General features: G+C 40.2%; 2 protein-coding genes and 1 long non-coding RNA gene across 5 annotated transcripts; 1 reads left to right on the forward strand and 2 right to left on the reverse strand.

Annotated features, from left to right (window-relative positions):
• Nucleotides 1–3,159: 3,159 nt before the first annotated feature.
• Nucleotides 3,160–7,248, reverse strand: isg20 (interferon stimulated exonuclease gene). Of its 3 annotated transcripts, none has more exons than XM_085462512.1 (4): nucleotides 7,165–7,248; nucleotides 4,937–5,608; nucleotides 3,764–3,964; nucleotides 3,160–3,585 (listed from the first exon to the last, which is right to left on the reverse strand). In XM_085462512.1, the coding sequence occupies exons 2-4, from the start codon at nucleotides 5,576–5,578 to the stop codon at nucleotides 3,388–3,390; spliced, it is 1,041 nt and encodes a 346-aa protein (XP_085318638.1). In that variant the 5' UTR covers nucleotides 5,579–5,608; nucleotides 7,165–7,248; the 3' UTR covers nucleotides 3,160–3,387. The 3 variants fall into 3 exon arrangements, with proteins under 3 accessions (XP_085318638.1, XP_085318639.1, XP_085318640.1); XM_085462513.1 differs by lacking the exon at nucleotides 7,165–7,248 and adding an exon at nucleotides 6,630–7,140; XM_085462514.1 differs by lacking the exon at nucleotides 7,165–7,248 and adding an exon at nucleotides 6,310–6,606.
• Nucleotides 7,249–8,452: 1,204 nt separating this feature from the next.
• pdia3 (protein disulfide isomerase family A, member 3) lies at nucleotides 8,453–18,129 on the reverse strand. Its single transcript, XM_085462515.1, has 13 exons — nucleotides 17,815–18,129; nucleotides 16,672–16,750; nucleotides 16,438–16,555; nucleotides 15,866–15,973; nucleotides 15,562–15,691; nucleotides 15,331–15,447; nucleotides 13,984–14,109; nucleotides 13,490–13,669; nucleotides 11,183–11,291; nucleotides 10,163–10,291; nucleotides 9,857–9,936; nucleotides 9,139–9,196; nucleotides 8,453–9,058 (listed from the first exon to the last, which is right to left on the reverse strand). The coding sequence occupies exons 1-13, from the start codon at nucleotides 17,946–17,948 to the stop codon at nucleotides 8,948–8,950; spliced, it is 1,479 nt and encodes a 492-aa protein (XP_085318641.1). The 5' UTR covers nucleotides 17,949–18,129; the 3' UTR covers nucleotides 8,453–8,947.
• A 96-nt stretch (nucleotides 18,130–18,225) lies between these two features.
• Nucleotides 18,226–26,836, forward strand: LOC146705005 (uncharacterized). Its single transcript, XR_014921254.1, has 4 exons — nucleotides 18,226–18,766; nucleotides 24,402–24,474; nucleotides 26,096–26,243; nucleotides 26,378–26,836. It is a non-coding gene; the product is annotated as an uncharacterized LOC146705005 (long non-coding RNA).
• Nucleotides 26,837–26,978: the final 142 nt, after the last annotated feature.

Here is a 26,978-nt window from a genome sequence, read left to right on the forward strand (position 1 = left end):
CATGTTTGGAGGTATAATTGAGAAGACGTGGTTAGTCTGGTTCTGCAAACTTAAATTGCATAATTTATCACATTTCATGCAAGTTGTTGGGGTCGAGCAGAAACCCAGAGAGCTGAAAAATTAAGCCACCGCAAAAGTGCAACTAAATTACAATTTCTCTGTTGGCCAGTCGCTGAACTGAACATCTCTGTGTTTGTGCTGTTGGTGGCTTCTTGAAGAAATGTTAAAATAAATTATCTGACAAATCACGAGACATGCCCCATAAACCTAATAACAGGTTGAGCCACTCTCAGCAAGCATTTGCAATAACTGGAAATGAATCTTTTACAGCGCTGTCGAGGAGTTTTGGCCCACTCATCTTGGGAGAATTGTTGTAATTCAGCTACGCTGGTTTCTGAGCCTGAGCTGCCTTTTTAAGGTCATGACACAGCATCTCAATCAGATTCTGGTCAGGACTTTGACTAGGCCACTCCAGAATTTTCATTTTGTTTTTCTGGATCAATGGTAATGAAAATATTAATGATCAAGAAACTGACCTCACAGCCCGTTGTTTGCCAGGGAGCTAGTTTCAGTCGTTATGCAAATATTATGTTTATAAGGTTGGGGAAACCTGCAGTCAGCTGAGACTGAAGAAGTCACTTGGATGGGTGACGAAACATTTCTCCCACTGAAAACTCTACATCCAGATGAACAGAATGAACTTTATGGGAGTTCTTTGGAAATCCCAAAACCCCCCGTAAACCCATGACACCTTAGAATATGGGGTTCCATGGTGCTAATGACATTTAACTTTATTTAAAAATCAAGGGGTTGCTTTTAATTGAACTCTGTGCTATCATCATACCAAAACCTAAAGAACTCTTAAAGGCCTTCAGACAAAACATTTTAATGTCCATGAATTAGTAAAATGTTTTTTAACTACTATAAGAAAGATCATCTACAAGAGGTTTATCTTTCAAACTGCAGGCAGTTTGATTTCCCATCCCAGTAATTTTATCCCTAAGTGCAGATCGTCTGATGGAAAACAGTCTCCAAGAACCCCAAAATTATCTCGGGGTACCTGCAGGTAACTATTACAACTTTTGGTCTCAAAGTACATGTGTTCACGATCAGAGACTGCAAAGTTTGAGGTGCATTATAGGTGTGCCAAGAAAAAACAACAACCTTTCTTGTACCAAAACACACTTTTCCACTAAACATACAGTACGTGCAAAGAATACACATTTTGGAAAATAATGTGCTGTAAAAATAGTAATGCATGGGAGTGGAAATGTGTCTCTAGTTGTTTCAGTGGCTCAGCAACTCGAAATAGTGTTTAAAGGTCATGGGAGGCCATCTGTGCACGCTCTGAAGCCGTCTTGGAACAGGATAATAAACTCAAGTGCACTCGAAACATTATCCAAGGAAGTGAATTTTATATAGAAGAGTGGTTACTAATCTGAGGAAGTTGATGCAGAAATTGCTGGCCAATTTTGCATAACTCTGTGATTGTATTTTCTTGCGATGCTTAGTGTATCGCCTTCATCTGTAGGTAACATTTCAAAAAGGTTCATATGGTTGATCATCCTCTGAATGTTGCTTTTACACGTGAAATACTCAGAAAATCTTATCGCTATAACCGAAAGATGACCAAGAGCAAAAAATAAAAGCAAAAACTGTCAGACATCTTTTCTCTATTGGGTATGTCACACGTATGGAATAAAGGAAGCAGCTAAGATAATGAATAAGGTTCAAAATATACACCATTTTCTTGCATATCTGCACACACAAGCCCACAGATCTGCCTGTAGACATATGTGTGGCCACAGAAGATCTTAAACTTTCCACACTGCTCTGTGATCTGATTAGTTCTCACGCACACAACTTTGCATGAAACAGTCACTTTCTTCATTTTGCGAGACCAATGTCTAAAGTTATCTTTATGCAGCACAGTGAAGCATGATCAAAAAAAATTATTGGCGATTTCATTTCTCTGTTCAAACATGAATAATCTTGTGTTTTAACTAAACAGAATGACCTCGACCGTGTTAACGTCACTGATGATGCTATGACGAAGGTGCAGGCAGCCAACCAACCAGTAATCTGCTAATTCAGGTCTGATCTGCTAAATAAAGCGATTTGTGGAGCAAAATTAGATGGATTGTGCAAACAATGCTATGCTCTGTTCTTCCCTTGTTGCCTGAGCTTTAGGGCCAAGTCCAGCCTTTAGGTGTGTGCATTTGTGTATGTGTGTGTATAAAGATGCTTGAGAATTAAAGCATGAGATGTAAAAACATATGTACAGCTCTACCTGCAGCTTAATGCACTCGCCTACATAAAGTAAATTGTGCACATTAGTTAAATCGCTGTCTGGAAACAAGTATGTTTCCTTTTGTTTGGCTTATCCTCTAAAAACAGCTTTTGCCAAGTTAAATGAGGATACTGGGCCAGGTTATGGAAGGGGTTTTGTAACCTATTTGGCCAGGGTGCCATCACATCGTTTCACATGCTGAGCCTGTATTTGTGACACTTAATAGTAGGTCTGAATGATCCCCAAATTATTTCCCAACACTTAAAGTGAGATTTCATTATGTAATGCTACTGGTGCTAACAGAAACCCACAACCTGAACTGATATGACACAGTGTGCTTAGGAAACCAACCTGAAAGAAGAATGTACAGTAAAGGTCTTTCATCATCAGGGAATGACTTTAGTGAGGCTGGAGGTGTCTGCATTGTGAACTTCTAAAATTATCCTCACAAGCACTAATATCAAACAATGGGACTTTTTGTTTTTAAACATGATGCAGTTTTATTAGGACATTTCAGAGCAGCTTACAATGTGAGATGATCAAAATACTAACCGAACCCTGCTAACATCAGTCCACATGACCAATATCAGCTCATAGTAATATTTGTGATTTCCAAGTTTTTCTATCAAGGCAGTAACTAACATTTCAAAAGCAGTCATTCATCTTGTGTTTTCAAGAACAGCTACATTTATGTCATCTTTTCCAATTAATAGATGAATTTTTCAAGGAAGAGCAGATACTTGTTAGAGAACTGCAAACCTCAAACACAAGAGCACCAACTCTTACTTTATAAATACAATCAAGTCTGGAACGACTAATTTGATCAACCATTTCTACAGACAACCAAAAGTCTTTTGTTAGAAGCTCTGAACATGTTTAACATGTTAAACGCAATAAGTTAGAAAGTGTTTTTGTTCCACATTTTAAAGGCATTTCTCTCCAAAGTGATTCAGGACACCTTCAATTTAACATTTCTAACATTCATTCAGATCGGACTTCCATTAACTCTCTGAACCTGCTCTGATGACTACGAACATCATCACGCAAAAGGAGCCTGCTGAGGTATTTCCCACTGTCCCACCATTACTTTTCTCCTATTAGCCATCAGCAATGATGTCATCCGGCCAGTACTCATCCTGCATGTAGTGCTTTGATGAGGAGAAGCTTGGCTCGAGTGGAGCGTCGTCATCCCTCAGCTTGTTCTGCACCTCCTGCTCCCACTCCCCCTCCACCAGCTTGTAGAGGTCGAGCGCAGCCTGAGCATCCTCCACTGAACAATGACCTCGCTTCCCAACCTGAGAGAGTGATAGGATCCACAGGGTTACAACAACAGTTACACGAGCATATTACTAAATCTAGTCTCAGATACCAGAAAATAACTTCAGTGAAAAATGCTGTGACCTGAAAGGAACAATTTTCCAAAACAGCCGCTCATCACTTGTTTTGGAGCGTCCTCTCATCTCAAGCTCTCACCTGTATGCTCCTGTTCAGCAGCTTATTTGCCAGCGTTCTGAGGGAGGGACAGCATTTACTGGGGAAACCGGCCAACCGGCTGAGGAGACGCGTTGTACTCGTGTCCCTGACCATGTGACAGGGATGAACCATGTCCAGTGCCTCAAAGTCATTATAGATGGAGTGGCCCACGACCACTTTGCCTTCAAGTATACTGAGGATCTAAGGTAGAGAGTGAGAATCCATGCAAGGGAACAAGGAGGAAGACAATTTACTTAACATTTTATTTTTTTTAATTTATTTTTTTAGACTGTAACAGATTCAAATAAGTTTACTGAAGTAATTCCAGAATTCAGGGGTTAGATTTCTGCTGTCATGCATTTCATTTGTAATCTAATTTGCAGATTCAGTCTCTCTCGGCTCTAGCTTGAAGTCTTCATACTTATGTCCTGTGACAGACTAAGGGCTCTAAACTCATCATAAAGTCAAGTGACAATGTTTTAAGTGCCCGTGCGCTGCAGCAGTGCTGTTGTGGAAGGAAAGCTCGACTACACACAGTCTGCATTTAACTTTGTTTTCTGTGAAATGCTTTTATATTTTTTAAAATCTGTTTCAGTCCTCCTGTTTTGCAGTTCGCACTACGTTCTTCTTCGTTAGTATTGAGCTTAGTCTTGGCAGACGACATAAGCGGTACTGCCCCGATTAGCTTCCAGTAGTGCATTGCATTTCCACATTTTTTTAACATGTTAAAATAGACAAATAAAGAGCAAGACCAAGCATGCTTACACTTTCAGCCTGGTACTACACAAAACAAGGAAGAAAAAAAAAAAGAAAAGGGATGATTCATTGAGATTTAAACTTGGCCAAGAGTTTTAGTTAATGCATCTATTGTGTTCATTTGAGCACCACCCTATTGCACTGCCGGTGGGGTGACGATAACACCAAGGTTATCGGCTGAAGGGAAAAAATTAAAAGTTAGTATTCCACTTTCTTCAAATAAAAACTCAAGTTGGGCACATGATAGAACAAAAGTCTGATATACAGTCCTCCTCCCCCCATGATGACAGAGTGTCCTAAAATGATTAAACTGAAGTTTTTCTCCTCAATCCACCAGATTATCCCAGGAGAACAGTCTCTATTTTAGAGCCCAGGTTAAATCTTTCATCACTGTTGTCTACAAACACTCAGACGTACCTCTTCTCTGGCTTGAATGAAGGGTGTGGCGTTGAGGAGATGATGCCTTCGGATGCCGCTCCAGCGAGTCCTGAAGTCTGTGACAGGCTGACAGGGTTTCACGTATTTATCATACAGCACGTTCCCATGATAGTCCAGGATGCTGCAGCGGGCCAGCTCGCTGCAACGTCCTCCAGACCCTGTCCCCACCATCTCACAGTCCAATGCCACCACTGTAGTCGGGCAGGAGCTGAAACACGGCGAACTTCGACCACTGGCTGGAGGACTGGCTTCAGAGGAGAAGCCACTGTCCATCTCCCACCGATCTCCAAGGGCCGCAATGACAGAGTGGTGGTTAGCTGTTCCAGACACTGATGTATGTTTGGATAGATCAGTGCTTTCAGAGTTCAAAGTGCTTTGATTTTCCTGTTCTGGAGCGCTCATTTTAGACCTTTTGATCAATACGTTTGTATCAAGTGATTCATGGTGGGCGTCCGTTCTTTTCATCTTCATGTTGGCGATTATCCTCTTTCCCTGATGCCTCTTCCTGGCTCTTGCATTCTCCATGGCGCAGAGCACCATGGCTTTTTTACAGAGATACCGATAATTGCTGAGAAGACCTCGTGAGGAGGCTTTTCTCCTGTTTGATGACTCTGCCATCATTGATTCGTGGAACAGTTTTCACAGTCATGTCTGAGGAAACAACACAAAAGTCAGGATAGTGATGACCCTTATTAAAAATGTGGCTCATCATGAACTGCAGATTATTGAAATGATGTGAAAATGATTTAAAAAAAAATTGTTAATGAACTATTCCTGTACAATACACAGTACATGGGGATTGACAAGTCATTAGCCGGTTAGCATATCCTGGATAACCCAAGGAATACACCAGGCACAAATTAGCACCATGTTTCACATGCAGTTTAGTTTCATCCTTTGCACAGCTTCCCTCTTTATCTGCTTTTTACACAGCATCAATAGAACCAGCAATATGAAGCAGGTCTGGTGGAATCACAAGCACCATCTTAGGAGGAAATGATTGGCTAAGGCAGGACCACACCCAGTGTAATTCCTAATACTAATACAATAACCAGAACTTCAAATTTCATCTGGAATGACCTGAAACTAGAGACTTTGAGATTGCGGTTTGAGCATGAGCAGGAGAGTGAATATCTTGGAGAAGATGAAGCTGTAAGGCAGGAGGAAAAGAGAAAGACCACAGAGTAGATTAATTATGTAGTGAAAGAGGACATGCAGAGAAAGGTCTGAGGTGATAAAAGAGGATCCTAGGAATTGTGTGAAATGAAGGGAGATGTGGTGATCCCTAAATGGACCCGATCAAATAAGGGATGAATGAATTAATAAATGCAAATGTAAGGCATTTTGCGCACTTGCTCCACTTTTCAGACCCATAGGCTGTATCGATGTTCTGCAAACATGAGGAATTCTTCACGTTTTTAGGATTGGAAAAACACCCAAGGAGGACTGTCCCTGCATAGTCGCATTTTTGGTACACCTGAAAGGGAATTTTAGCCAATGCGAAAGTAAATCACTTTGATATAGCCCCGTTTTTTACTTCATGCACTATGAAGACAATAAAGCAAAAAAGTTTGAGACTAACGTATTTGATACCACCTGAACATCGTAATTCTCCAGCCACAATAATCTGGACACGTGGCCATACTTACGGGTGCCTTTAAGGGCCACATACCTGACACTAACAGTTTGACTCTTCTTAGTGGCATAAATATGATGGTGGTGTCAAGTTAAAGTTTAAAAAATTTTTCCTCGCCAGTCTTCATGTTGATAAATAATAAATCCAGCATACAATTCAGGCTGTATATACAAAGCACCCATCATCCAAACATCATCCGCCTGGATGATCCGGATATGACGAGGCCTTGATAGATTGTAAAAGCTTACAGTTTTGTTTTGTTTTTTACAAAAAACGCGCTTGGCACTTTTGAAATCAAACACTAGCCGGTAACATTTCAGAAAAAAAACTGAAGCTCATGTAAAACGAGTTTGCATGTGACTAAATTCAGCTGGAAATTCCACGTATTTAAACACAGTTTGTCTCTCAGTTTGATTATAAAAAGAAAAACCCCAGCGAGCCGCAGAAAGTCGCGTTAAAAATAAGACAACGCCCCTTGAGATCGATTACAAGCATAAACGACGTATTTCTGAACGCTGACAAACACGAGAACAGAAATGAATTGAGAAAGAGTAAAAATATCTTACGTTACCTTCTGAAACAGCACGTGTAGGGTCTGAACATGCCCGGACAAATCGCCTCTACTCTTTAATCCCATTGGTTCAATCTCTTCTTCTTTAGTTTACTCAGACAAACTCACATGCGGAGTCGCCGCCTATTGGTTGGGTGCGTACCCGTGCGTTGTCAAATATTAAACTTTGTTTGATGATGTAAAACATGTAAGCGTGACAAATATGAAAATAAATAAATACACAAGAAAAGTCTGAGAATCCATCAGCGTCTTCATTTCCTCCAGAGACTCTGGGTTTTTGCTATTTGCAGCAACATCAGCAATCAGTTTTGTATGGGACTGTAGTTGCTCTCTGATCTCCTACGGAGATGATAAAGTGATCTCATCTTGTATGTTATATACAGTCCGTAATTCGGACCGCTGCCAAAAACACATGAAAAAAAAAAGAATAAAGATTTTAGCATTAGCTACCTGTAATATAGCCTAAGGGTTTGGAAATGTCCCATTAACAAAACACCTCTCTTTCTTTGCACTCAGTGGAGAGGTACTAAAATAAATCTCATGTGAATCCCACATTATTAATTGTAGGACTATAAATGTCCCCATTTACAAAAATGCGGTGGCATTTTAGCTTCTAATCAAGGTTAACATCTAGATTTCCAACATGTGAACTGTACCCCCCCCAAAAAAAATAAAAAAAAAGCTACAGATCAGTAAATATCAGAAAAATGATGTAGATGCACTGATTATTTGGCTTATATTTATAGTATTTTGTGATTGGGATAACTTTCTCCAGCCCAAGAGAGGCTGGTTTAGTGATATTTAAGGTAAATATAACCAAATAACTCAAATTTGTTTTTGAAGATGTTACACACACACACACACACACACACACACACCTTGCTTAAGTCTCAGTTTCACTACAGATACATTTTTTTTAACTATTTAATTTGTAAAAATGTGTATACACACACACAGGAAAATATTTAGTATACACATCCAGAAATGCATACACTATTATATATTGTACATATATTTATTAGTTTCAGGTTGGCCATTCTTGTATTTTGCTCGTTTGTGTTGTGTTTGCACATCTCTGTTGCTTGTGGGGCTCGCACACAAGAATTTCACTCGCATGTGCTGTGCCAGTGTGCCTGCACATGTGATGTGACAATAAAAAGTGATTTGATTTGATACATCAGTTGTTCACATTTAGCCACCAAATATTAATTTCCAATTAAAATGATCAACTATGTCTAAGTGTGTGCCAAACAAGCGTTTGAGTTGATAGAAAAGACTTCAGAGTTCATTTTGGTTTTGTGGGCCTTTTTATTTCACAATCCTTCCAAATGTACAAAATCAAAGGCATGTTACAAAAAAAAAAAAAGAAAAAAAAAGAAAAGAAAATAAAGAAAATTTCACCATTACCGTGATTCCCCTTTGATGACAACAACAAGAAACTAAAGCGACAGATGACAGACTGTATCAAACCAAAGTGCATCAGCCTGAGGTGTAGTAGACAGACCAGGGGAAATAGAAATCTCATGTTTTAAAAAAAGTCATCCCATCTTCCCTAAAAATTGGTTTGTTTTGAAATATTGGGCAGACCCTGGCCAAAACCTCTCCACCTTCCACAGCATTCCCAGTGCAATGAGGACCTAAAGGAAGGGCCACGTCTTTGACTTCAGACCATTCGGTAGTTCACTAAGAGAGAGGAATATAATTTAGTTCTTTTTCTTCCCCAATCCTCCTGTTGTGGTGGTGGAGGTAGGGAGGGGTGCTACTGAGTTCCTGTTTGGAGCTTTTATAGCTCTGACTTCTTCTTCTTCTTCTTCTTGGACTCCTCCTGCATCACCAGCGGGTTTGAGGCCTCCCTCTTCAGGTAGGAGATGAAGTCACTCACCTCGCGACCTCCCTGCAGCGAAAGCAGAGGGTTCATCAGCAAAGCACAGACATCACTTTGCCACTGTGAATGGCACTTTAACAGACACTCACCTCATATTTCTTTGGGCTCAACTTGTGTCCAGCTGGAGAAAAGTAGATTGTAGGGAATCTAGAACAGAGGTTGAGGACAAAGATTATGATTTCATGTATCAAACTGCACAGGTAATCACACATGCATGTTAACCTGAGTTCCTTCACCTTTCCCAAAGTCAAGCTTCTCACATAGCTCACAGCTAATCATAATCAGTCTGTAATTAAGCTTCAGGATGTCTGCAGTTTCATGTGCAGTGTTCTGCTCCCCCCCTTTTATCAGTGATGAAGATATGTAGCTGAGAGAATACAGGAACAGTCTCCAAGTTATGTTGAAGGGAACATACTGTATGCTCTGTCATCATGGCAGACAGATATGGTCTTTAAATTCACTCTAATGTCACATACAGGACTCAGCGTGAAGCTTATGGCTGACCCAAATTGTACACCTTCACATGGTACAAGAATGTCCTGACTGTTCCGCTTAAAGAAAATCTGCAATATTGCAAAATTCTGTCCCACATTCCTCATCCCTCTTTTTTGTAAAATTAAAACATATTCTAGCTGCTTTGACTGCTACTAAAGAGTTTAACAATTCACCACACTCAGCTGCTCACTTTCACTGATGCTGCTTATCTTGAACTGTCCACAGCATGAAGTTGGGGGGGGGGGGACCATAAACCTTTAATTTAATTAACAGCCCAAGCCTTATCGTCACATTAAATGACTCAGCACTCACCCGCTGACTTCATATGGAGATGGCACATCATTGGCTGTGGCGTCCATTTTGGCAATGACGACGTTGGGATCATCGGCCAGCTTTAGAAACAAACAGGGCAAATTGTTAAGTCTTTCCAAGACAAGTCACTAAACCTTAACATCCACACGTTAGACTAGTCTACAGGCTGGGTGATGCAAGCCAGAACAAAAGCAAGCTAATCCAGGAGGTCACATGACTTAAAGTTCTGGATAAGTTACTTAAGAACATGTTATTGTTTTAATGCGAAAGATCTGAACTAGCAGCAGTTCAGGATCGCTCGCTCACCTTCTCTCCCAGCTCTGTGTATTTGGGCTCCAGGTTTTTGCAGTGCCCGCACCACGGAGCGTAGAATTCAATCAGCACGTCTTTGCTGTCATCGTTAACGATGGAGTCGAAGTTTTCAGCCACCACAACCTGAAGAGACATTGCAGGTATTAGAGCTGGTTCTGTACTGCAGCCATTTTCCCACCTGAAGTACCCAGAACTTCCTCCACTCAAAGGCTATTGTCTGTTTCTACTAATGTGCTGATGCATGCTCAGTAATCCAGATGAGGTAAGATGATGAAATCATTGCTTCCAAATGAACTGAATGATCTTTCTGGTTTTTGAAAACATTTTTACCTCTGATTCACTACTTTTGTACCTCACCAGAGTTGCAGTCTCATTGATCCATTTAATTATTATCATTTTTTTTTTAAGCCATCTTGCAAATTTGTTCTGCTGTTCCCAATCGAGAGTGCTGGGTTCCACTGTTAGGAATAATCTGACTGACAGCTCCTGCAGTGGACAAACGGCCTTAGGCTTTATCTCTAGTCCTAGGCAACAGTAAAACTTAATCTCCGTTAAAGCTGTCAAAACATGAGGCAAGAGTGTGAAAGGAAGGGGGTGGGGGGTGTTGTAGACCGATTATACGAGTTGTGATTATGCGTTGTCACTGAATTAAGCAGAGTATCCAGGATAATTGCACATCCTCACGGTGCATTTATACACAGCACAGAGCTCCATCCATCCACGGCTGAAATCTTTCAAATAAGATGTAGCTACTAAAAAAGAAAGTGGACTTGAAGGCAGTTCACCTCAGAGACTGGACAAACTAGGCAACTGCACTAAACCTCAGCATGACAATCATTTCTTAAATGAGTCAAAGCTACTCCAGCCGAGGCAGAGAATAAACATTTGCAGCTGTAAATGATTATAGGCCCCCTTTAGCCTTAATGTACGTTTAAAAGCATAAAGCATGTCCATGATACACAAAGAAAGTGTTTAGTACAAATCTTACAAGTGTCAGAAAAAAATTGATCTCACCTTAACAGGTCCATCGTTGTTCTCTGGGATGGGTTCTGATTTGAGATAGCGCTTCAGCTTGCCATCAAAGTAGTCCTGCAAGAAACGCTCCAGAGCTTTTCCATCACGACTGTTGAAAGACATTCAACGAGTCAGTAAAGTCACAATTCTCCTTGAGCTGGAAGTCATTAACTAGGCACCGTTCTTTTAGCAAGCGCCTCATCTACCGATTAGTTTCTTAGGCAACCGAGGTGGGAATCAGACACTATGGGTATCGCTTAGGTTTTATCCCATAAAGAATGAGAACACAAAATTGGTCCAAAAACCTCACATGTTCAGCTGTTTTTTTGTAAAAAAAAAAAAAATAACAATGTTAGTCTTTCCTGAAGCTATGGGGCATATATGGTATCACTCTTGGCTGGAAGCAGTGCTTAAACAATTGGAGGAAAAAACAAACAGACAAAAAAACCCCCACAAACTTTGTCCAAAAACCTCTCATGTTTAACCGTTTTCCACTTTTTCTTTGGTCATTTTAGCCTTTTTGGCCAGGGTGAAGGGAGTATCTGCCATCAAACAAGAGGACAGCCGCATGTAGCTATGATGATGTTTGCTAGTTCACCTTACATGCATTAATGTAATAACGTGGTTAGCCTACTCAACGTAAATTACACACGAACAACATTAAGCTACTGACCCAGAGAAGAACGGCTGCTGCTGCATCATCCGTCGTTATCATTTCTGCTACACTGGCAGGGCTAGGGGCCAGGACTCTAATCTTCGGGTTTTTGGGGGATGTTGCAAACTCCGGGTCCGATAACAGGCAACCCACCCGCAGTAGATGTGCACGGTGTGAGGTCTCACAGCAAGCTATCAAATACGGTGTCGAGCAACAAGCGAGAGCCTGCTTTGCCAACCTCCACCTGTTCTGTGACCCTCAGACTCATTTCTCGGCTTTAAAAAATAAAAAAATAAAAACGCTATGCGTTGCCAGCTGTTTAATCGGATTCTTGGTGTTACCTCCTTTGACAGTATCACAGTATCAGCTTAAAGCACTTGTTACAGGCTGCTGAGTTTGCATATTTTGCTGTGAAGTACAGCCAGACTTTCGACCGCTTCGCCTTGGGCATTTTTAATCTGTAGCTCTGCTCTTAAAAAAAAAAAAAAAAAAACTAAAAAAAAACAACCGCACGGACCTGGACCCGCCTACTATCCTCGGAAACTTAACTCATTCACTGCCATTGACGTCTATAGACGTCAATTACGTTTTTCAATGGGAGGGGCTAGAATACAACCTCTGGCAGCTTGTCAGTGAATTTTATTTTTTCATATATTTGTAAATAAATTGTTTTGATAAAACATAACCTTTCTCAGTGTTATTTCTGTTTTATAGAAGTGAAAAACTATTTTATATGTTAGAGGTGTCACAAAGCAAGAAATATTAGTGTCAAAGGCACTTTTCTGCTTGAAATGTATTTTTCACAAAAAGCTCGTTTTCTCCCTTTTTTTGGTCAAAACAGGCATTTTTGGTGGAACCCACCTCTCTTCTACAGCTGATTACTAATGAATGGAAAATGGTAGAAACAAGCTTTTTTTTTGGATGAATGCAGAGAGTCTGTTCTTCATTTTGGTAGGTTCAGCGTTTATATGATCATAACACACAGTTTTCTGTGGCTCTTCAAAAATGAGTAAAAATGCTCAAAAACCCTGGCAGTGGGGAGTTACCCGATTTGTAAATGGCTGGCAGTGAATGAGTTAAAATGATTGGTTAGAATCTAAAGTGTATCACAGCTCAGGAAAGAGGAAAAAAACAAAAACAAAACAAAAAACCCACTGAAATAAAGCACCGAAATGTGCGCTGCTTTTCGGTCTGTTACTACCAGTACCCATCCCTAATCACCACATTTATACATTTTGTGATAAGGCGAGTTGTGCAATAAATACTGTGATATCACCTTTTCTTAAATATAAATTTTAAAGTTTAAACTTTGTCAATATCAGTTTTATCCAATAAGGTCAATTTCTTACTTCAGATATGCTGCAAATGAGACAGAGCTTAAACAGTTCCCAAATGCTACCATCTGTAACTGAATGGGGGTCAAATTGGCAATTACATGCAGTCTTGTTCATTATATTCCCAGATTACTCCATTTATTTCATAACATATTTGGTGTCCAGTTTTTATACAGTTTTGCCACACCATCACAAAACTACACTGTTTAGAGTTATACTCTATGTAGCAAGGGTTCTATTAAATCCAACTAGCAACTTGTGACGTGATGTGTGTGTGCACTGGTGGGGAATTGTGGTGAAAAGTTGTCCTGGACTTACGAGAACTCCTCAGTCATGGTGTATTTGTCTCCTTTGGCGGTGCGGATGGCCACCACAGGCAGTTCGCCACTGGGATTCAGGCCAAACTCAGACAACTCGTGGCTGAACATGTTCTTGTTAGCTACAGCAAAGTTCAGCTTCTTGCCCTGATCCAGGAAGCCCTTTGCCACCTTCATCACCCTGAAAGATGCCAAGATGGTTTTTAATCATGCTGCCAAAAACAAAGATAATACTGTGGAGGATTAAATTAAGGTATTAAAAAAAACAGAAAGATCTGGTCTCATTTTCGTTTCTTAGCATGTGGCTAACTGCCAAAGGGGAGGTGCATGGTCTTGTACTAAACAGAAAACAAAACTTATGATATTCAAGATCGATCTGAGAATCAGCCATCTCTGCACAGTGCAGATTTAAAGTCTGCAGGGAAACGGCAGCTTCAGAAACAGAAAAACACCACAAACCTTAAATGAGCTCCCCCCCTCCCCCCAAACACCTACCTGTTCCTCCAATAGTTGGAGCCTTTAGGGTTTTTCTCATAGTCAACATCATAATAAGCCACCAGAAGGTCCTTCCCTTTCAGCTGGTCCTTGTTGTTGTCATTCATGTGGGGACAGAATCCAAAGCTGAGAAAAACAAAGAACACACACAAAAAAATAAATAAATCAATCAAAGTAGAGCTTTGAGTTTAGCCTCCAAATCTGCGATGCTGAAGCAAAATGAAATAACAAATAAATAGGAGTATCCTGCATTGTGTGCACATGGGCTTGGGTTAAAAAAAACAAACAAACCAAAACACTACATGTGTAGACTGGTTATAGCAGGAGCACTTGTAAACCACGCGGAGGAGATAAGCAAACAACTGCTCTCTGCAGGTGCGTCAAATGTCAAAGTTATTACCCAAAAAAAAAACCCCATATCAAGTCCCTATTATCTGTAACGCTGTTGCAGTGGTGGAGGTGCATATCTGAACACCAGCTTGCGCTAAACCACTTTCAGGTGCATTCTTTTCTTCTCTCTGATGTCAGTTTAAGTGGATACCCTTAAACCTTTCTCAGGTTTCTGCAGCTACACCCACCTGCAGTTCAAACTCTGCAAGGAGAGCCAATCACAAAAAGGCTTGCTTAAAAGGGAGACCAACTGAATCTGCTTGTGTCAGACAGAACTGAAATAAGGGAGATCTAGATCCCCAGATAGGATAATTAAAGCCCATTTTGAAATGTGAATCATGCAAAGCTACTCTAGTACCAAAATCCAATAGTATATATAAAACTAGAACGAGCATGATTTCCCTTTAAATATTCAAACTGAAGGGACAGTTCAAACATATTAAAAAAAACCAAAGTAAGCTTCATATTAATGAGCTTTAGAATTATACAATTAAAACCATGTTTGGGGGGAACAAAACAAATCTGCCTGGATCAACTGCATGTACTTTATAAAGTGGGTTGAGGTCAAACTCACACTCTGAATATAAACAAGACCTCAAACAGCAGAGTTTCCATCTTAGCTGATCCCCTTCAAGACTGATTACACAATGGGTCACAAAATCATTTTTTCCTTTAACTGAAGATTCAATTATCTACTGGTGTTATTACACTTTGAGGCCAATTTACTATGAAGTAATATTTATTCAGTGCCAAACTCTTTGCTACTGCCAGAACTGAACTGTGTCCCGAGAGGACAACTGCCTACCAAACAAGTTCCTGTTGGCACTGGGCCAAACTTGTAAATATGTACCTTTGAATGAAAATTGACTTCGTATTTAATCCTAAACAGATCAACTATTTATAGACTGATTATTTTGATGCCTCTACAAAGTGTCTCTTCTAAAAAGCAGGACTCACATGTTGTCCTGGATGAATCTCTTGATTTTGTTGCTGGTGTATTTATCCTCACTGAATTTGACCGAGCTGTCTTCAAACTTGTTGTTGAGTTGGGGTGGACGGAACAAAACGACTCCCCTGTAAGCAGAGAAAGAAATATTTCACTAACAGCAGATACAAAGGTGAGACCAAATGTGCAATAGTGTTATTTTTAAATGGTTTGGTGAGAGACGTCTAAAGAGATCTACTCACTCTCCCTCAATGTCATGGCTTTTGAGGAGAGCCTCAGAGTTTGTGTGGGCGAAGCGGTAGTTGTCCCTCAAGGCGCTCGCTGCCCTCAGGAACTCAGCCTGTTCTTGGCTCTTGTCATCAGCAAAGAATCCTGGGAAGGAATGGTCAGTCAGACCAGGATTCAATATCAGCAGCAAAAAGCGGCAATAGTGTCTGAACAAAAAGTGAGTAACATAAAATACCCTAAACTTTAAATTATGAAGAATGTTACTAGTGAAGAGCTTTAAAAAGACCTTTAGAAAAGTTTCCTTAACTAGATGCTTACCAACAACACTTGCATCTTGATCTGCAAGAAACTTTTCTAGGTCTGCGTTATCCTTGAGCACCACAGAAGCTGGACCAGCCTGCTTCTTCAGGAAGCCGACAATTCCATCTGCAAAGAGAAGTAGTGAGGTGAGAAGGATGCAAAAAGACAACGAAGAGCCACAGGACCAGTCGCCTGCTCATTTGTACACTGATTTAAGATGCAAACAAACTGAATGAGTGGGTGATGTGGCAAAGAGATCAATTCACATCTCTTGTGGTAGAAAACTTGCTGGTTTTATCTTGAAAGTTCAGCTTAACAGAGTACGAACGTTATGCTCTTTTGTATACGAGGTTCCAGTTGTATGAATTTTATGTTGAAAATTCCGTCACTGTTAGCCATGTCTTGTTCCTTTACCTTTAAAGCTGGTGTTGTGGAAAACTCTGTATCCTTTAGTTACCTCTCCACATAGCCCTCATTCCACTAAGGATATCATTTTCACATATAAAGAATTCCTCCAAGAGGCAGATCGAACGCCAAGTTAAACACCTAACTCTCAGATCTTCCAGTGCTAAAAGACATGAGGGCAATACCTGCAGTTCTGGGACCATCATAGGGACCAGATTCATCGCCATCCCTGAAGATCTTGAGGGTTGGGTAGCCACTGACGCCATATTTGCTGCATATGTTGCTGTTGGCAGTGCAGTCAACCTAAGCAGAAAAGCAAATTATTCTCACTTTTCGATGAGACACAGAGCACTGCAGTTCAGAGTGCAGAGAAGCCACACTGAAGTGGACAAAGTTAAGTGATCTGTGTTGTGCAGTACCTTGGCCAGTGAGACGATGCCTTTCAAACGTGTGGCTGCTGCCTCGTACTCAGGTGCCAAACGTTTACAATGGCCACACCTAAAGTCAGAAGATATGGATTAGTCAAACAAACAAAAAAACAACAACAAAACTTTAGGGCCTAGCCAGATGAAGACCTCAAGGTAGACCTAGTGGAATCTGATGATGCAACCTAACTATGTTTGAATAAATGGAAACAGGTGTAAGTACAAGCAAAAACATGAAAAATGTACTGAAGATTTAATTAGCCACATATTGTTACAGCTGTGCTTCATGTTTTCTCAGGTACCTATATAAAAGTTGTCCTTAATATAAGACAGACCATTATTATAATATTGCTTGCGTTTTCTGTAGGTCGAAAACCCAAAGGTTTAGATTATATTGAGAAAATAAAACCAAGACTAAATATTAAATCTTCATAAAAATTTGTGAATATTTGCCTTTTTCAAACAATTACAGAGTTTGAAAAGACAGCAAACCAGACAGCACAAAATGTACTCGTTAGTGCTTTATTATAAGGAATACTGTACATTTTTATTTTATTCAAGTTTAGCACAAGGGTACACGTCACATTTCCTCTGGGCCAATCCCAGGTGGACACCAAAACTTTCCTGGCCAATCAGAAGGTTACAACAATGAATGGACACACCCCCAACTTCCTCAGCCTCATTCGCACATAATCTCTTTTTTCTTTTAAAAAAAAAAACCGGAAACTAAGCGGAGTTAAAATACGACTAGTCACTGTTTAAGGTAACATTTTCAGTGTGCCACTAAACTGCAGCACCTCTTAAAATGCGACGCAAAATAAAACGCAAAAACACATAGCGAATTAGCCTGTGCCTTTCGACTAATAGCTAACATGCTAATGCCTGGTCCTACGCCAAGAAGCGAGCGAATTTGACAGTTCTGCCTCCACTAAAGTTAGCAACAAACAGCGATGCAGTTTGCACAATTAATTGCACGTTTCCGACAAAACGAAATTCCCCACTGACATCCACGATACTGAGAGTTCTGCAAGTGGGTACCGCTCAACTGTTAACCGCAAAGAGAGTAAGCTAGGATTCGCGTTTTTCACTTATGCAAATTTCTCTGATACTTCGGAGAAAACATGTGACAAGACTCACCAAGGGGCAAAGAACTCCACGAGAATTAGCTCATGGTCTCCGATCCTGCTTTCGAAATCATCATCCGTGTACTCAAGCACATCACTGGCTCGAGAGAACCCGGCGAGAGCGGCCAAAAAGATGAGTCTCAACATCGCACACGGCGCTTACTGAGTCCTTTAGTTTGCAGAACGGTTTTAGGATGCAGATGGGGTCTGTAGAAGCGCCCCTCTTCAGCTGTGCTGCAAGGGGAAAGCCAAGGATGCGAGTTCCTCAGACAAGGCCAAGCGCAGACTGGTCGATAGAGAAAGAGAAAGGAATGGAGGCGGTGTAGCCCTTCACACAGGCTGCGAAAACTCTCATAACCACAGTGTGGCAGCCTCTCATTGGTTCATTTACACAGTCACTCTGCCTCGATTATCCAATCAGAAGGAGGCAAATAAGACCTCATCGTCTCCAATCAGGAATGGGCAAATCATGGCTTTTTAATGTCAACACAGCGACCTGTCCAGGATGTACCCTGCCTCTTTCTCTATGACAGGTGGGAAAGGCTTCAGTCTCCCGTGCCCCCGAACTAGTTAAAGCAAGGGTGTTAAACACAAGGCAGGGACAGAATCGACCCGGCGAAGACCCTAACCCAGGGGTCGGCATCCCTAGGCACGCGTGCCACAGTTGGCACGCGAAGGGTTAACTGATGGCACGACCATAGCTGGACTGGCCATCCGGCATACTGGGCATTTGCTCGGTGGCCCGGTGACTTTTTTTTTCTTTGTAACGGTATAAACAATGAAAGGTGGTGGATTGGCCAGATGCTGGTCGGTGTGTAAAAATAACTCAGTTATTTGGTGGTGGCTATGACGGTGCTTCCTCAGATTCAGTAAAATTAGCAAGTGGTGGAGGCCAGCAGGTGGAAAGGGGAGGCAGGAGGAGAGCCCCGAGGCAGCCGCCGAGTGTCAGGTGAACTGAACTTCAGGTAAGAAGTTATGACCTGCAGTCTGTCTGGGTCAGATATAAACCAAGTTTAGGTGTAGTTTATTTTCGTTATGCTGACTTTTTACAGTCAGTTACAATAACTCATACTGCCTACTAGCTAGCATGACGGAGTTTCTATACAGCTGGGTGGGTGCTTTGATGTTACTGATGTTGAACTTTATTTAATTCATAAGGTTAGTTAGTAGAGTTGCCAACCGTCCCGTAAAATGACGGAATCGTCCCACATCGAGAGGAAATATTACGCGTTTCGTGTTGAGGTGAAAAGGGACAGTTTGTCCCGGACTTCAGCTAGAATGGATAGAGACACAAAGTTCATCAGAGCTGAACAGGTGATGGAGAAACAGGTTTACCTTTTAGGTGACATGAATGAGTTGAAGGGAAGTTATGAACTGTTTCTGAGAGACAAATAACACCAGGATCCTTTTTTTTTAATGTAGCTGACAGCTGGTAACTGTGCAGGGGCGGGTCTAGCAAAGTTTTGCCAGGGGTCCAGGTAGGGCATTAACGGGGAAAGGGGGGCACAAAGAAATACTTTCTTATTCTCATTTAAAATGTCTTGCTTTTATTAAATAATTATCTGAAGCTTACAACCAAAGTTTTTATCTGACGTAAAATGTATAGAAATCATACATATAACATCGAAGCAGCTGGAATCCACAGCTGTGCGTGTTCATGGAGCTGCATTTTCACCTGCTGGACATCACTACCTGACAAGTTTAACCGTCTTCAGAACATTGCAGAGGCCTTATTGACAGTATTTGGCTCTACATATCTGTGTGAGCAGATTTTCTCTCACATGAGTGTCCTCAGGTAGCCATCTGAATGCTGAACACTTGGAGACCTGTGTCTCTGAGTGGGAGACCAGAGATCAGAGTGTATTAACAGACATGCCATATTGGCCTAGTTTATTTTTCTTATCATTTTTGTGAGGAGACCATAAATAGTATTTGCATTTTCTGTTGTACAGTTCATTTGCTGTTATGGAGTACTTGTTATGGATAAAGTGTCTTTTTTTGTTTGTTTCAAAACAGCTGATAACTATTCGCTGATAGCTGCCAACATCTGCGAACAAATATAATTCTATAAAGTGGTCCTATATAGGGTGTAACCGTTAATGTAGAGCGTTATTAAATTTATTGCTAATGCAATCATATGGCACACTGACCTCTGAGGAAATTTTAAATGGCACTCGTCATCAGAAAGGTTGCCTAACCCTGCCCTAACCCATTGGATGGCTTTGGAAAATGAGAGAGGAGGGATCGATTTTGGACTTCTCCTGTGTTTTTATAGGTTTTACAGCGTTTCGTACTGATTAAGACCGCCACCATTGCCATCCATACTACACCAGTTTAGTAGTGGTAATAAATAAACAATACCAATTAAATACAGTTTTTAAAAATCTATCTACAATAGAAATGTCGGGGGGGGGGGGGGGGGTTATAATAGTTTGAATGAACAGTGTATGCGAGAAATAATTTAAAAATAAATACTGAAATGACCAAAAAAAAGTCAGACTATTTAACTGTTGGGAAAGGTAGATTTGAGAGTAGATTTTAAAAGCAGCTTAAAGTCATGTGATTTATGTATTATCTGTAATATATGGGGTGGCATACAGGGATACAACATACTAAATGTGTGTCAAATAGTTATCATAGTTTTATTTAATTTTCATTATTTTTCAATTTTGTTTTATTTTACTCAAGCAGCGTATAGATCGATAACTCACCCGGCTTACTGTGTTGGCAAATATGACTAAAGTGTTGAGGGCTAAAACCGGTTCTTTATACACGTATTGCAGATCATAGCGGATTTATAAAAGCATACAATCTTTACATGTAGAGTTTTTGGAAGTAAACCAAATAAGTATTTAACTCGTTATGGTTCAAAAAGTCAAGGTCTAGAAATGTTATCAACCTTTCACACATTTTCACTCCTTTGTAGAAATGCTGGCTGTACCCCACCAGGAATAGCAATTTGAAAAACTGGTGGCTTTACTGCTATTTTCAAACTGCTTTAATGTTTCCTAAGGTCACTTTGAAAAACTCTGCTAGGCGATTAAAAACACTATTCCTTTGTCCTTTGTTGATGGAGTGCGATGGACATCAAAATCTACCATGCTGCTCCAAAATATTCAATATGGTGCTTCAAAGGACATAAGATATGTATGAGTCATGTCCTTTTCAAACTCATCAAACAACTGTAATTTATGAACATTTCTGTCTCACTAGAAAAAAAAAATCAGCACAGGATAAAGGTTGTTATTCAGAACTGTGTGCTAATTTAATTTACAGTAATCCTTCTCTCCAAGTGGACCCGAACCATGCCAGAAAAGTACTTATGCAGCAATCACATAACCAGTGTCAATGAGGAGGACACTGTCTTTGGAGTGAATGAGCTTATGAGATCAAGCTTCAGAAAGTATTCTTCTTCTTTCTTTGGCACTCAGAAGAGGTCATTCATCATCTTGTGCAGCTACACTATGGACAGAAGTATAACCTGTTAATCATTGAATTCAGGTGCTTGCAGTCCTATTGCCACAGATGTACAAAACCAAACACCCTTTCCATGCAGTCTGGCTTTACAAACATTTGTAAACAATCACTCATTCTACAGAGCTCCTCGATACTTCATGAACAGCTGTAAGTGGCATTATTTCAGAGTGGAAGTGTTGAGGAACCACAGCAACTCATCCACAGAGCACCAGGGCAAGGAAAGTCACAGAGTGGGCTCGACAAGTGCTGATTCACATAGTGTGTAAAGGTCAGCAATAGCTCTGCTGACCCAATAACTGCAGAGCTCCAGTGCTATCACCACTCACTATTTGTGTTGATGGCATTAACATCAGAACAAAGCGTGTGCGCCAAGTGCTTCATGGGTGGTTCAGGGCTCCCATGGCTGAGAAACACCTGTAGGTGTAATGTGGAGGTGGCTCAGTACTTTTGTCCATAGGGTGTAGTTTTAGAGTAATGACTACACTCGGAAGTTGCAAAATATGGGTCAAAGATCTTGTGCGCTCACAGTCCATTACCCCAGGGTGTGGTGAGGTCATTGATCCACTTGTGCACCATATGCAAAAAGGGGCATCGGAGAGTATCCACTGGTTTTTGAAATCATAGTTCAGTCATGTAGCAGATTTATTCAGGCCACCAAACTTTTCATTACAGTCTTGAAAGGGCCCCATTCTGACTCAAAGCACTCTACACTACAACCCACTTGTAAGCACTCATTGGTACAGCACTTCCCGAGGTACAGAACCTACTGTATGCCAGGTCCAAAGCCAGTTTAGTATCAATTAACTTAATGTGCATGACTGTGGACTCTGAGAGCAGGCCCGAGTACCTAGAGGAAAGCCATACAAGCACACAGGGAACATGCAAACTCAATCCCAGCTATCCAGGAGATTCAAACTAATGTGAGAGACAACATGGAAGAACACAGTTAGACTGCGATGAGCATTTTTGTTAGTTCAGAAAAATGAAAACACAAGAAGGGAGCTGTTGTCCTCACACATATCTGCACATTTAAAAGGGCATTTTACTTACAAAAAATAAATAATTTTGTTTAGTCATTGCATTTCCTGCAATTAACACAAAGATGTGACAATATTTTAATTAGTTCAAAGAACCCACATTGATTAAGTGAGAAACTAAATCCTGCCTAATTATATTGTACCTTCATCCTCATGTCCAATCATCTTGAATTCCACCCGAAGTACACGATAAAAGAAACCGCATTCCTCTGGGGGCCTCTGGATGTCTGGAGTTTTGATCTCCTCCATAATGTTTCATGCCCTGGAGGACGGGGCTGTGGCCCCCCCCCACAACCTCTAGCAGATCATTACATGAAGGAACCTTTTTTTTTTTAAAAAACAAGCGCGCTCATGCTCACAGGTGTACACACGGGTGATCACACCCACAAACTACACCCTTTTTGGCTCCTACCTCAAAGCACACTGTGTTCTGTTGATCTTATGTGCTGCACAATAATGTTTAATATTTAGTATTTACTGTCATATTCCCATATATCATTGTGATGTTGTTTATTCTATTACTCTTGTTCTGTTCTGCTTGTTTTCTTTTTTCTTTCTCAGCAGGTGATCCAGGTGATTGATATATGCATTTTTTTTTCTGCCCGTTCTGTTGGTTTTTGTTTTTTGCCCTTCTCCCCCGTCCCTCTTCTCAGCTGTTTCTCTTTCCCTCTTTCTTTCTCCCCTTCTTTCCCCCAGTCAAGTCTGTCCCGTATTCAGCAAGTGAAAATAAAATAAACAATAAAAGGCGAATCAAATGGACCATTACGGCAAGGCTGGGATGGTCAGTTTGGTAAAGTAAATCCGTTGGACATCTTTCTTTGCCTTTAGACAATAATTCTGATGGCAAAAGAGCCAAAGGGGACAGGCAAAAAAAAAAGAAAAAAAAAGAAAGAAACCGCATTCCTGTGAAGAATTAAAAGTCCCTAAATTTAATGTACAATACTACGGCTTTAAATTAAAAGATTTTATTTCATTCAGTTGCATTTCCTTCAGTTGCACCTCCAGCCTTTGGCAACTATTTTCAATTCAAACATGCTTTTAGTTGGACAACTATATAATACATACAACTTTTAAAAGAAGTAACGAATTTTATGAAAAGTTAAAGGTGCCCTAGATTTTTCATTGGTTGTACCACCTGACATGGAAGTGTGTATGTATAACTCACACCAGATGAGTAAAAGTTGCTTTGAAAACTATTGGATGTGGTATGAAAAAGAAAGATTTGACTTTCTCAGTGTACAAATTAACTTGCATAGTACACACATAAGTTGCATAGTAAAGAAAAATGTAAATAATAACTTGAGCTATTATTCACAGACATAATATAGGTAGAGCCTTGGCTCAGATGTCAGAGGAAAGGTCAAACAGACTCATCGCCATGCTGATGTGCAGTTCTGCTTTTTGTTTTTTGTCTTTATGCCACATATCTGTTGTGGAAAAAGCCATAACTCCTGGGATTTAGTGTGTTGAAGTGTGACTTTGCAAATATAATTAAAATTGGGTAATTTTCATTCTGGAAGTCAAACACTGTCCCCGTTACAGCAACAGTAGATGTGACTGCTGGACAATGATGATAAATCATCAGTTTCCATTAAATGATTAAAAGCTGACGTGTCACTTTGTTTTGGTAATGTGTTGACCTGTAAGTTTGCTTAGATATTTTCACAACTTCAGTGTAACATAAGCTACAACAAGACCTCCATTCTGACTAAATTTGGGGACCTGTAGAAAATGTCATTATTTATTTTCAAAAGTCATTATGTTAAATCACTGTACGAATGAAGTCAGTGACAGTGTTATCATGTAAAAAAAAATAGACTTTATGTTGTATGCGTACAGAACAGATTAAAGTTTCTACTCTTTTGAGACATAGAAAGTGTGTCTGTTGGGGCTTTAACATTAGGTATAAAAATTTCTTTTGTGATAAAGCTTAAAGTTAGAGCTGAATCACGTGATCCCTAACTCTCTCTTAGTTAAGCTGCAATAGAGTGTTTCTTCTTCACTTACCTTTTTCACTCTCTACATGTTTATACACCACTATACATTTAATCATTAGTTATTTTTAATCTCCGGCTCTCTTCCACAGAGTGTCTTTTGTCCTGTCTCCCTCCAATCACCCCCAACCAGTCAGGACAGATGACCTCACCACCCTGAGCCTGGTAAGGCCTGAGTTTTCTTCCTGTTTAAAGGGAGTTTTTCCTTCCCATTGTCACCAAGTGCTTGCTGACAGGGGATTGTCTGATAGTTTGTGTTGAAATGAATTGAAAGCGATAATAAAACTATAACACCTTCCAGTCCTGGTCACATGCACACCCCACCACGTTATATGGATAATTTCAAGCTGAATGCTATATATTTGAACAGTGCCATTATCCAGCAACATCTATTTCATTATAAGGCGTTTTTATTATCAAATACACACAGACAAAAAGAAACCTCAGATTACACAACGTAATGTGATAATACAATAATAATAATAATATACACAGTGAAGTATTTTTGTGTGTATTAGTGCAGAAATCCTGTTTGAGATGCAAACCGAAACGTTTTCCTAACTTGTAAGTCTGCCGTTATATAAACTCTCCACCAGAGGTCTGTGAAGGTTCTCAGTCACCAGAGGGCGCTCTTTTACTGCAAAGGGACATTGGTATAACAATTAACCCTTTATTGTTTCCCCGTGTTTTTTCTCAATACATTACTTATTTACTTTCTATATTTCTATGTTTTCTATATTACTTTCTATACTTTGTATATTGCGGGTGCCCAGTATGAAATCTCAAAATGCTTAAATCTTAAGAAATTCAAATAACTGCAGTGCCGTTTAGCAATGTTTCTTTTGGACTTTTCAGTCAAAATGCAGCCTTAGGGGAAAGAGACTAGCTGATGTAATGAAAGTTTAAATATTAAAAACTCTGTCAAGGCTCAAATTATATAAAAATAATTCACGTATGTTTAAATAGGATATAATCTGGCACTGTAAATGAAGACGCTCTAAATTGTTTAGATTAGTTTATTATTCTACCAGAAACTTTGTGGCAGCTGTCATAAATGATGTTTAAATGCTTAAAATGAAACTTTTTACTATTTCATGAAAAATAGTAAGCTCATTTTGAAGGTCAAAAATCCCGGAGCCAAGGTGTCACCATTTCTCTGACTGGTCACTTGTAGATTCAGCTTTTTAGATCGTATTTTTTTTTTTTTTTTTTTTAAAGAACTTCTGGAGAAAAGCAGGATGGTTGAAAAATCTGTTCACACTGGATTTCCTCATACATTCATCATTAAAAACCTTTGACTAAGTTCCTTCCTTCTTTAGACCCTTCCCAGCTGTGTTGCCCTCCCACATATATACTGTCACAGGTTTGTCACAGCTTGCTTTCATGAGAATGCTGCATTGACAGAACAGGTCATGCAGGGCTCAATTTCAAGCCTCAAGCAGAAGGCTTACAACAGGAGTAGGGGTTTGCATATCACAATTCTCAGTTTATAGTGTAAGGTAAAGACCCCACAGTATTCACCAGAAAACCAAACAATCAGACATCCTACTGGCAAGAACTTTGTGATGATAGAGGGAAAAACTGCCTTTTAACAGGAAATCTATAGCAATGAAATATTTGCCCAAATAATATTATTAAGTCACTACAATACACAGTGTATTGTAATGTACTGCACTGCTAGATTTAATGATTTAAAACACCAACAGTAAAAATGTGAACATATAGCATATAGCAGAACATATGAGCATATTCCTCTTTTTACTTGTAAACTTTGCTTCTTAAACAGACCTGAGGAAGACTGTTATTGCTGTGGCTCAGACTGGGGAGCTGCTTTTCTTTCATCTGTTTACTGTAAATTGATGGCTGTGATGGAAATCACAGAGTTAAGACATGAGAAATACAGGGATCAAATGAGGTTACAGCATCCTGAGCAGGTAGAGGTCTACGGTAATATATATATCTAATCAATATGTGATCACACTTAACTCAGTCTCAGTATTAAACATTATTTTATTTTGAAATCCTGCATTTACTTATGCAATTACTGGCTCTCATCTGTGCTGTACAGATTTGCTGTCTTCTACCCACAAAGCCTCTTCCTCCCCCCCCATCAGAGCCCCTCTTCCCTCTGTGAAGTTGTTGCCATGACAATCTGCTTGCTCCTCAGTCATATCTGGAGCAAGGAGAGGGAACGTCTGCAGCATTATGCCAGTGACATGCTCTGACTACTGTGAGAGACACAGTTCGAGGGAGAAGGAGGAGCGAGGAAGTGTATTCAGTACATCAGAACCTTCCTTCAAATCCAGGAGGGGAGAGAAATCAAGTCTTCCCGTTTCAAAACACCCACACTTGACATCTCAGCCGGGTCTCCACAGAACACTGAACGCCTTGTTGTCCCGTCAGCTCCCCGGACCAAAACACAGGAAAAATTGTTGCTTATTTCACTGCTGGAAACAATAAAATGCTATTTATTCACAAGGGGACAAAGAACTTGTTAGAGACTTCCTTCACTGCAGAGAAAACACTCACGTCTTCACAAGCTTCTTTCAAAAATAATTCCCTACAGCAGCGCTATTGACTGCCCTATATTTGTCATGTTGTTAGTAATTGAATGAGCTGGATGGGGCCAGTATATATGGGACTGAGGAGACCGATCATGTTTCATGTAA

The sequence above is a fragment of the Copadichromis virginalis genome, linkage group LG7 (genome assembly GCF_057382275.1).
Source record: "Copadichromis virginalis isolate Kocher_CV1m ecotype Utaka linkage group LG7, C_Virginalis_male_GT1.1, whole genome shotgun sequence".
Lineage (NCBI taxonomy): Eukaryota > Metazoa > Chordata > Actinopteri > Cichliformes > Cichlidae > Copadichromis > Copadichromis virginalis.